Raw genomic sequence first — 12,231 nt, 5'->3', positions numbered from 1 at the left:
GCATCATTTCCAGGTGTGTGGATCCAATTACAACCGTCAAAATGTCATCTGCAGCCCCTACCGGCTAGCCCTTACATCCACACGGCGCCTTGAAAGCTCAGTCCAGTATTATATAGTATATGCAAACACATGGCACAATTAAGAGCTGCCCACCCACAGCTGTCACTGGCAGAGCCTGCATTGCTCTGAGCTCAATTAGCCTGAATGTAGTCTGTGGTACACGTGTTTATCCCAGGAGCTTTCAGTCAGAACGCTGGTGGATATTCGTCTGGGAGAATCCACAGCAACATTCTGCCTTCAATTAGAGTATAATATTATTTTACAATGACTTACCGTTCAGTAAACAGTATGTGAATGAAAAATGTACAGGCCCTGACATACAGACTTTTCTTAACTGTTAGGATGTAATTGGGTGCAGCACAGCAACAGGGGCTGTGAGAACCTGGGTTCAACCCTTGTCTCGTCCATGTGGGTTTTCTCTAAGTACTTTGGTTTCTCCACACATCCAAATAGCAAGAAGAAGGTAGATTTGCGATGCACTATGTGTAAGAGAATAAGTAAGTGCATGAAAATGAACAGCTGCGACTTACCCGCTCTAGCGTAATTTCTTCAAACTCATATTCAATTTCTGTACCATTGACCTAAAATAAATGTAAAGAAAAGGTTACATAATAAGTATCCCAATAATAAGTGTCCCAATATTCCAAAACTCCAGTGGAAAATATTGTCTCCTTATGATTGACTCTGCTATTGTATAATTGTTAGTTATTATACAAAACACAATATTACACAAAAGGAAACAGGTAAAAAATTATTTTTGTAAAACATCATTTTACTTGTTTAAAACAACATAGTAATTGGTTAGACAACCTTTATCATTAATAACTGCAACATTGTCTATACCTATCTATTGCCTTAAAGTACGAACACTGACTTTGCCATTTTAAAACTTTAACTTTGTTTGTTTTTGGATGCCAACTTTGTTGTACCATAGCATACCCCAATTAGATCTCAGCTATTACATACAGATGGATAGTTTTACATTCTCCTTTAGAATTGTTTGATAGAAAGTGTCATTTTCCTCTCTTAGTAATGGACAGTCATCCATAAAGCAACAAAGCACCCATGCCACTAAAATAAAATAACTTAATACCACTAAAATAAAATAACTTAATACCACTAAAATAAAATAAAAAGCAGGATCTTTTTTTCCATCTTTTTTGATTGGTCAATTTAAAATGTATCCAAAAGGTTTGGGAGTCATCCAAAAATCCACTTTACTGTAAACTCTAAATAAGAATTGATGTCCGTCTCAGTTAGCTTTGCTTTTGTCCTTGATTTCCTTTTAAGAATTTCATTTCACATTATATAGATATGATCTCTGACTTTATCTAAGCCTAGAGCCAAATGCAGTTCTTTAAATATTTTGGGTGAGTGCGTTGTTGCTGAGTTTATAGTGACATTTCAGAATGCCAGGTAATCCCAGGTAAATAACTCAAGTACCAAAGTCCTGACATCTGAACTGTGGGGTTTAGTGAGGTCCTAGAGCTCATAGAGCTCGGTCCTAGAAAGAAATGTCCTTAAATCATGGTATATTGTTCCTGTAAAAACAAACATGTCAAATAAGTCAAAAGGGCATTTTGTGAGGTCAGTCTCTAATGTTGGGTGAGAAGCCCTGTTTTTCAGTCATGTTGGAACAGGAAAGATCCTTCAATGTTGCCCCAAAGTTGAGTTAATATAATGGTTTTATACACCTAGTTACAGTAAAAAATAGATTAAAAAACAAAGGATCTTACATAAGGAACTGACTCCAGGGTATCTGTGTTGACTATGATTGGTGCAGGGCTGGCCTGTAAGAGAAAGAGAGAAATCAGGGTTAGCAACTCATGGATGGCCCGCCCTACTTTCTATCAAGTGCTGTGAACTGTTTGTGTATGAAGCTACTCCAGTGCAGCTCAAACAGCAAACATAAAACTTTGAGAACAACACAAGCAGGACCTGAAAGTTTTACAGCTCCTCATCCACTACAGCTTTAGGAATATACTAGCTGGTTAGCATTTTTATCAGTGAAAATACTGAAGCGCAATATTTAAGAATCCTCAACAAACTGTCTAGACATAAAATATTTACCACAGTGGATGAATGCTAATTATAAATGTTATATAAACACACAATCACATGATTGCAAATACAATAAACAATGGCATTATGAAGACGTCTAGAAACAGAAAACCAGAAAATAAAACAGAAGAAACAAATATTTAGTCTCTGTTTAGTCTAGTTGAACTCTTTTTGTTTCCAAACACACAGATCACTGTTATTGCTGAGGCTGGAGGTTGGTGCTTCTATGCACAGATGCTGCTAAAGTCTAACACTGCAAACTCCTAAAACTAAAGTAAAAGTAAAAAATGTACAAACATTTGTATATGGCAAGAATGACTATTTACATTCGTGTGTTAGAAGGATCTTATCGGTAGGTAAGATTGCCCCAAAACAGGCCTGCTATAAATGTAATAAACCTATTAAATTAGTAATCTAGTAATCTTATTAATTAATGATAACAACTAACTGAAGATACTGTCAAATAGGAAAATATGTACCAAAATAATATAAATGTAACAAAAAACAAAACAAGTACAAAATCTTGGTGTGTTAAAAGCAAGAGGCCCAATGTATTAAATCTTTTAGACATGATCTGTGAGTTTAGAAACAATTTGCAGTTTGAAGAGAATAGTTAATTGTGAATGCAAGTACTCATCTTGGAGAGCCTTTAAATCTGGTAAATAGGAGCAAAAGCTGATTTATTACATGGTTATTAATGGCTGGCACCTTTTGAGACACAGTAAAATATTTGGAAACTGAAGTGATTCACAAATAAATCTGATCTGTCAGACATTTATACTAAAAATAAAATTCTTCCTGAAAGTCAGTAGCCTGTACGGGGATCGAACCACCGACCTTGATGTTATTAGCACCACACTCAGACCACTGAGCTAACTGGCTGGTGCGGTGCAGGGACAGGGGTAGTCTAGTGGGACAGTAGGGACAGTGGTAGTCTAGTGGGTAGAGCTTCGGACTATCAGCTAAAAGGTTGAGAGCTCCAATCCAATCCCAGCTCTGTCATGAGGCCACTGTTGGGCCCTTGAGCAAGGCCCTTAATCCTCTCTGCTCCAGGTGTGTTGTATAATGGCTTCCAAACAAGCTGGGATACAGGAAGAAAGAATTTTGCTTTACTGTACACGTGTATATGAATCTATGACAAATAAAGGCATTCTATTCAATTCTATTCTATTCTATTAACCAAATGGCTCTAACTGTAAAAAAAAAAAGAATGTGACATTGAGAGACGACACAAAGAATAAACTCACTCAAGCCCTTGCAATATACAGTATATTCCACCAACAATTCATTAAATGTAAGATTAGTTTTATGTCAGATCATGTAATGGAACTTAAGTAGCAAATTTATGACCCAGTAAACTGCAGATGAAAATGATGCCAAGCTGGAACATTTCCAGTAAAGATACACCATTACTGTGTACTTCAAGAAGTACACTTAAACTTAAAGCCAGAAAAAGAGGTTTGATTAAATTTCAAGCATGACTGCCCAGGCTTAATAGAGAACTAGAGTATACACAGCTACATACATAGACACCTAAACACACAGACATTAACCTACAGGCTGAAGAGTGTTAACATTCAAAGGCAGCACTGCCATAAAGCCCATACGTCCCAGGTGAGAGAGTAGCAACACTGCTGAAAGAGCAATCAATGCCGCAGGCCGACGCCTGGGCTGCTGACGGCACACTGCTGTTAATAAAAAACCTGCATTAATAAAAAAACCCGAAGAGCTGCTGCTTTAATAACACAGAGAGTGAGGATGGTACGGCCCGGCAGGAAATTAATTAAGAGCTTCTGTTCCATCGAAGCGGTCTGACGAAGATACGCCTACACGCCTCATCGTTTTAAAGAGTCGTCTGCATACACTATAAAACCTTTCATCTCCCACATCAGTTTTTCAATCTGATGTGAAGAACGCAGCATCAGAAGAGCCACAGGGATGATAACATAAAACATCTGTACTGTACGGTGACAGAAAACATGTTTGTATCTGCTACTGTTGAGTCCATATATCACTTCAAATGTACATATGGACTTTAAAATTATTTAGACATCACAAATTATTAGCATTAGGACTTGCAAAGCTGTTTTTAGCTTAATGATATCTATCATAAGAAATAATTAGCTTTTTGCAGCATTGTGAAATAATTATTACCCATTACTTTAGACAAAGTGTCTTTAACAGCCCAATGTTATGAAAATCTTTTAGTTTTAAAAGTCCTTTATAGCTCCTCTCAAGCAAAGCCTAATGTTCCCCCAATGTATATTTACATTTTCTGCATTAAGCAGATGCTTTTATCCAAAGCGACTTACAAATTGTGACAATACAGTGCAAGCAATTGAGATTAAGGGTTAAGGGCCTTGCTCAAGGACCCAACAGTGGCAACCAGGCAGATGTGGGGCTTGAACCAGCGACCTTCCATTTACTATTCCTGTACTTTAACCATTGAGCTACCACTGCCCACATATATAGATATGATTAAAATGCCCCCCTAGTATATTGGTACTAAAATATACTAGAAATGCCCCCCCCACAATTCAGGATAGGTCCTTGCTCTGGAGATTGACTAGGCTGTGCAAGCTTGTTCACTTTCTTTTTGTTCTCTTAATTCTGTAATACATTTCAGTACATCCCTCCATTCCTAATGTCCCAGTACAGTTTGCAAAGAAACAGCTCAATATTGGAATATTCGTATGAGTTCTTGGGCTCATACATCCAAGTCTCAGACCATAAAATGAATTATTGTCAAAGAGTTCTAGTTTTGTATTGTCTGAGCAGAGAAGAGTTCCTAAAAGACTTTTAATACTGTATGTCTAAATGCTTGTGTGCTAATATGTGTTATTAGTTAATAAAAGCTTGTTTTGAAATATGGTGCAGTGTAAATGCTGGGGCTTAATTACTTGTGGCTCCTTGAACCGTCAACAAACAGATTATTTACTAAATTGTGTTGACAGGGATGTTTAAGCTGTTTGCTATAGTGCTGTAGCTGTGAACTTGTGAGGCCATACACATATTATTTTAATGGATCAAAATGAATGAAGGGGAATTTAAAAACATAAATAATTGTAAAAAGAGATCAGCAATCTTTTTACTAAAACATTCAGAACTAAAATAGGCTGCATCATATTATGATCCAAAGTGGATTGCTGGCAAAGTAAACAGATTGCACAGCCACTTTCTTAACTCACCAGGGTGAAATTGGGATTTAATAAATTATACTCTATAATGACAACATATTAAACCCCTTTTCTGGCATTTCAGGTAATTCCAAAGCCAAAGCAGCTGCTGCTCTTGTTTTAGTTTACTGTACTGAATAATTCAGGGCCGAGCGACTCTATACATAGAGCCACCAGCCTCAATAATGCACAAGCACATGTTCACATGTTAAAATCCATTAATAAAAGTCAAACAAGAGGGAAACTCAGGGCCAGGGATGAAGGAACTATAGTATGCAGCACAATGAACTCCATCTGGGGCAGAAAAGATCAGCTAAAACAAACAAAGCCTCAATCTGAACTGCTGGTTCTTATGTTTTGTAGTTTTGCACAAATTATATTGCGTGAATTGTTAAAAACACATAAAGAGACATTTATATAAATTGTTATTACCCTAATGAAGGATATACACATACCAATTTCCTTAATAATTCATGACTGTGGTCAATTCAGAGTATCCAGGTAACTTACAGATGTACAGGTTCAGAGGTGTATCTATAACAAACCTACGCAGACATCTGAAAACCATTCCAAACTTCTCACAGTGATTTAACTTTAGAGCTATAAAGCACCCACCATTAGCTTATGGTTATCATGTCAGGCAATATTTAAGATGACAGTAGTCTATGTATCTTAATATTCTTGACTGTTGATGCTTTTAAGGTGTACGTGCACTGAAAGCTCAGCATGCACAAGACCTGGTGTTACAAGCTGGAATAATAGCTGATACGTTCATTTCAGGTCACAAAATCAGCCTGAAGGAACACAAAATACTGTTTTAATTTAAATGATGCTCTAGTCAGTACGTCTGTGCATGCCCCTGGTTAACTAAACCCAATTAGTGGTTAGACAGGCTTCCTTGAGCTGTACAAACATCTAAACTCTGCGGGCATGCTGACACCTAATCAGCACTCAGCCCACGAACTACCATTCGTGATACTCTGACCGGCTCCATACATCAATCTGAAGCTCAGGCGGTACGAGCGCGATTGTAATTCCAGCGTGGTTTCATAAAAAAAAGATGGGAGTGCAGGAGCACAGGCGGCAGCACAGAGGGGCCAGTTTAATAGCCTTTGTCGTTTCTCATCAGAGGAATTGGATTCATAAAACGAATTAGATGATTGTACTCACAGGGAGCGTCTACGAAGGTTCAATCGCCAATACAGCAAGCACGGATTAAAGGCTCGAACGATCACCAAAACTGACATTAAATTTGTGTGTTTACAAAGTTCAACCTGGACAAAACTCTGACCTCAAGCCCACTATTCGTCCTGGGGATACACCGATTGAAAGACAGGTTCCCTTGTGACCTAACAAATGCATTTTTGACTACTGAATGTGTCCAAATTTCAGCAGACACACTGCAAAACAAGCCCGATAGGGGGGTAGTTGGGTTTCTCCATTCGTGAGCTTTGCTATCGGCCAGTCGGGCAGCTATACTGACATTAACTGGCTCGCCCGGTGGAGGGAGGACAGGAAGGATTTCGTATAACGCCAATTACGACCCCTGCTGGCTGACAGGCAATAATGGACATCGGTATGTGATTCTCCGTGCGCGATACTGATCTTCATATGAAGTCGCTTGGTGCTGGTGAAAAAAACGGTCAACTACTGAATACATGTCAGAAGGGGTGTAAGTTACAGCCCTTTGCGTCAGGAGTGGAGGTCTGCAGCAGTAGACATGAAATATGATCAAATAATGGGACAGAAATGAGGAGGAAAAGGCATAAAAATGAATTGCTGTAATACTATAATTTATTTATATGGTTGGTATGATCAAATGTAACCAATTCATAGACATGTCATGTAAAAATCCTATCAGTAAAATGTTAAAAGACAGAAATTAGTAGCTTTGACTGTAACGTCCAGAGCTCCATCACTGCTGATTACACAATCTGCCATATAAATTACACAACACACCCTATCTATTGCATGATACACCATATCCATTACACAACACACCAGTCTGGAGAAGATAAACAGTATACAACAAACCACAGTCACATCCTTCTCACTTTTTCATCCTCTTCTCTCTTCTGTCCATCTTCCTATTTACCACCACGTCCTGTCAATCTGTCTCCAACCACAACTACTTTCCTCTCCTCATTCATCTCTATTTTTTCCCTTTCCTCTCTGGACTACTGTTTACCTGGTAAGGTTCACGCCAGCCCTGCGGAGCAAATCCACACTCAGACCACAGATCACAGCTTCTCCCTTTGGTACGCAGCACCGTGCTACGGCTCGGGCTTCTCCACGAGCTCTCGGAGCGTGAGGTCGTCAGCCTGGTGCGCTGCCGTGGCATGGTAGGGACGGCCGGTCCAGGTGAGGCTGGGTATCCGCATCCGTAAAGACCATCACCCCCTATTGTCCTCATTTCTCTATAATAGTTCTGCTGCTCAGCCAGATGGGCAGTCATGCTGTCCACGTTCTCTTCCCCTTGACACTGTTTGTGTGTGCTCCTGGTTTTTATTTAGGCAGCAGTGGTGGAGGAGGATGCACAGCTGCAGTGAGTGCCTCTCCTCTGGGCTCTGCCTGCTCACTGAGCGAGAGACTGTGCGTGAGTGTGTGTGTGTGTGTGTGTGTGTGTGTATGGAAGAGCTGAAAGCTTTGTCAGTAGATGATTCAGCTACTTGAGTAACTTGACAGCATATCCTGTTCTAGTCAGAACCAATAAATCCTTGGCCATTTATTTATTTATTAGGATTTTAACGTCATGTTTTACACACCATGGTTACATTCATGACAGAAACGGTAGTTACTCGATACACAAGATTTAACAGTTCACAAGTTTAATGTCAAACACAGTCATGGACAATTTTGTATCTCCAATTCACCTGTGGGAGGAAAGCGGAGCTCCCGGAGGAAACCCACGCAGACACAAGGAGAACTGGAGATCGAACCCATGACTTTCTTGCTGTGAGGCGACAGTGCTACCCACTGAGCCACCGTGCCGCCCTCCTTGCCCATTTGGAGCTGGGATTTTGTGGTTCCTGTGCCACACGTAAACACTAGGTACAAGCCAAAATACACCCGAACCAGGGTGCCAAATTATCACAGGGCACCACACATTTACTTACTTACACCTAGGAGCAATTTCAAGCCAAGTCCACCTTGCCAGATATCAGCGTATCTGGAGAAATCTCAAGTGGACAATGAAAGAACATGCCAACCTTGTCACAGACAATAGAGGCAGGGTCAAACCAAGGACCTGGGGTTAATTGTTAATCCCAAAGAGAGAGCCAGGTATTAGAGCAGCTTAAGGCACATTAAAGGAAAATATATTAAAGTAATTAATATTGTACAATACCATGTAGGTGAATAAATAGAATGTAAGACATGAATAGTACTATGAATTGTGTTTTATGAATTTAACTCTTACATGAGTCACAGACCACATTTTATTCAGATCATATGAAGAAGTTCCAACTCTTTTCCTATAACTGTTCTTTTCTAATGAGTCCCGGTTCCTGAACATGTTCCCATTCCACATTCAGATATTTACGGTAGCTTAAACATAATCCTGCTGATAGAAAAACATTCACACACTATGCACCACATGGTAAATGTGATCCAGTAGCAGCTCTATTTATAAGTCTCTGTGTCACATTTTATCACAACAATGGTCCTTACAGGCAGTCATTAATGCTAACGAGCTGAATCTTGATTAGACTAGCTGTGTTGCACTGGTTCTGCTGTTCTCCTCCCTCTGGTGGATATAAACCCACACTGCAGACAGACATGTCTCTTCTTTTTACTCAGTTCATTTATTTTTTACTAACAGCTTTAGTCTGATCAGGGCCAGGATGTAAACACTTGAACTGCACCAATCCACCGCAAGCTGAGGTGTGGAGTAATTCACGCTGTTATTATTATTATTATTACATTTACATTTTCGGCATTTAGCAGACACCTTTATCCAAAGCGACTTACAATTATGACTGAACACAGTTGTGAGCAGTTGAAGGTTAAGGGCCTTGCTCAGGGGCCCAACAGTGACCAGTACCTTAACCACTGGGCTATTACTGCCCAGTATAATAATAAATTATTATTATTATTATTATCAGTATTAGCATTGATGTGTTGATAGGTAAAAATAACATCCATTTAAAATCAAATATCAAATCCAATACACAATGTGCAAAACATTAAGGGGTCAAAATACTTTCTGAATCCACTGTTCATATACACATGCTGCAATTACATTATGCACCCTGTATGACTGAGACCTCCCTGATCCACAGCTACTGAGAAAAGCTTTTGGGTGAAAGAGATATAATGGATTGAGTGTGTGTAAGACAAAGTGAGTGATGGATCATGAGGGCTTCCAGCGAAGCAGCAAATGACTTGTCATGCACTGACAGGACCAGTCAACCAGCGTACAGGGTCAAATGTGTATGAGATAATATTTGTGTGTGTGTGTGTGTGTGTGTGTGCGCATCCTGTCAGTAATTTAGGCTTACATACAGTGTGTGGTTTTTTCTCTTGACTGTTGAAAAAAATCTTTAAAAAAGTGCAGGTGATCCGAACAATGTTCTGTTATGTGTTATACTGTAATGGTTTGGCAACCCAATTCACCATAAATTCATTCTTAATAAACACTTCATCTTTGATAATGATCACAGTACATCCAGTCCCACCTGCAAACACTAGACAGCACCAGTTTCTTACATGGCATCACAGACTTACCCACTTACTTACTTACAGCAAGAGCAGCCAGTTCACATACTGGCAAGTTTTTGTGGTGTCTAAGAAACTAGAATACTGTACCTAGAGGAAGTCCATACAGACGTTTTAGGAATGCATTTTCTCCCCATTTTCCTCCCGATTTAGCACACTCAATTTTTGTCTTCCGCTGCTGAGAGATACCAGATTGCATCCGAGGAGAGCACGTCGCTGTACACGCCTCTTCCGACACGTGCACAGCCCTCCTCTTCTCGCCCCTGCATTCTGCACAGGGAAACCCCCCCACCCACACATAGTCCGGCCCCCACCCTGCAGATACGGTGGCCAATTAGTATCTGCTGCAGGCACTGCCAATTATGCCTGCCAGATGTCGCCCAGCTGACCGGTGGCAACGAGTTTTGCACACATTTTACGCAAAGTAAAAATGTGTGCTGTGATCTTTGGAGTTTACCTTTCAAACTGTTTTACACATTATGTTCTCTAGGCAAAAGAAAAAAAGACCAACCCGGTCCTGTTGCATGGGTTCTACTTGTGTCTCCAAAAAATCTCTGACCCTTGAAGACATGAACTCCACCAAATCTCTTATCTCTGTCCTGTATCTGTAGCTCTACTGTGGAATGGGACCAGATCGTTTACACCACAAAAGCATCTATGAGCATTGGGTTCACTTGTTCTTCCTTCTTGGACCACTAATGATAGGTACTAACTGCATACCAGGAACACCAAATAACACCCGCAGTTTTGGATTTGCTTTGACCCATCTAGCCATCACATTTTGGTCTTTGTCAAAGTCACTCAGATCCTTATGCTTGCCTATTTTTCCTGCTTCTAACACATGACTGAGAATATGGAATTATATTAATTAAACTAAATTATTACTAAATACAAAAAAAACGTCGATCTGCATTGCCAATTTAATTCTGTTTTTGATCTACATATTAATAAAGACATTTATGTAACAATTACAAACAAATTGATATACCAAGCTAAACAACCGGCAATACTGAAATTCACCACATGATGGCACTTTCAGTTCATCTTAGTTGAAGAAACCACGACTTTCCAGTTTTGAAACACTGAATCAGACTTATTTTCCCCCAATGATCTAGTAATGGAAAGTGTCTGCGACCTGGGGTTTAATTTAAGGAACTATCTCTTCTACAGTCTGGATGTTCTGTCTCCTGTTTCAGAAGAGTGACCACACCATTATCAGTCAGTGAGCAGCTGCTGTACTCCACTGTGCTCTTTAAGGGCAATGAGAGGCATCACAGTGTGAGTGTGCTTGTGCTTTTGGCTAAATTATACAACAAAAGTCCTAAATTGCTTCTTTTTTTTTTTTTTTTTAGACTTGGGCAAAATTGTGCAGCAGACAGTACTGTGCACTGAATACTTTATCCACATGTTAGCTATCTTACAATGCCCCTTCAGCCCAAACTTTTTCTTGGGACAGTTATTCGGAGTAAAGGTTTAAACACACCAAATACACAACACAAAGTACTTAGTCAAAAGTATGTAACAAATTCCCAAATTTTTAACCACAACCATTGATAATGGGTTCATAAAATCAAGCATAGAGCTTAGAGATCATTTATCAATAAGTTATGAATTTTCACTAAATCTAACTATCCTGGAACTATCCAGTTCATGATGTACACTAGCTGTAGCTTCTGCACATATAAGGTTATCCAGACTTAAACCATCACTGGTTGGTTTGACACTTTAAACCTGTTGAGAATTTTTTCACAATAAAGACGTTCACTCTGCTACCGGCAGGCTTGGCACCTACGCAAACATTGATTGGCTCTTCATAAGGTGGGTCCCGGAGGGGATTCCTTATATCTGATGCAATTACGACCTCTGCTGGCTAAATGATGTGGTCTAAACAGAGACAAGGGATAATGATCAGTGCGTGACTCTTCGTGCACGAATCTGAGCCCCATATGAACTTGCTTAGTCACGGCGCTCCTCGGTCAGGAGTGGAGGTCAGCATTAGTAGAGAAGAAGCGTAATGCAATCGAGTAATTGGATATGAATTAATTGGGAGGAAAATTGGGGTAAAATAAAATAAAAAAGGCGCCCATGTCTTGTGAACCAAAAATGGCAAATAGGCTGCAGGTTAAGAACCCTGATATAGAGCTTTTACGTCAAAGTGTAAAAGTCACATTTTTTTTAAAAACAGGGGCTTACAAGCTTCAAATACTATTAAGCAATG

General features: G+C 39.6%; 1 protein-coding gene across 10 annotated transcripts in view; it reads right to left on the bottom strand.

Annotated features, from left to right (window-relative positions):
* Window positions 1-12,231, bottom strand: part of dlg2 (discs, large homolog 2 (Drosophila)) — a 147,608-nt gene that overhangs the window by 51,604 nt on the left and 83,773 nt on the right. For 9 of the 10 annotated variants that reach the window (XM_063014498.1, XM_063014487.1, XM_063014488.1 and 6 more), the window contains 2 exons: window positions 1,797-1,850; window positions 591-641 (listed from right to left, as the gene is read on the bottom strand). In XM_063014498.1, coding sequence (XP_062870568.1) covers window positions 591-641; window positions 1,797-1,850 — 105 coding nt within the window. Of the gene's footprint in view, window positions 1-590; window positions 642-1,796; window positions 1,851-7,485; window positions 7,812-12,231 lie in introns of those variants that run through there. The other variant, XM_063014494.1, reaches the window with a different exon arrangement.

The sequence above is a fragment of the Trichomycterus rosablanca genome, chromosome 18, assembly GCF_030014385.1.
Source record: "Trichomycterus rosablanca isolate fTriRos1 chromosome 18, fTriRos1.hap1, whole genome shotgun sequence".
NCBI classification, from domain to species: Eukaryota; Metazoa; Chordata; class Actinopteri; order Siluriformes; family Trichomycteridae; genus Trichomycterus; species Trichomycterus rosablanca.
This window is presented reverse-complemented; position numbering and strand designations above follow the sequence as displayed.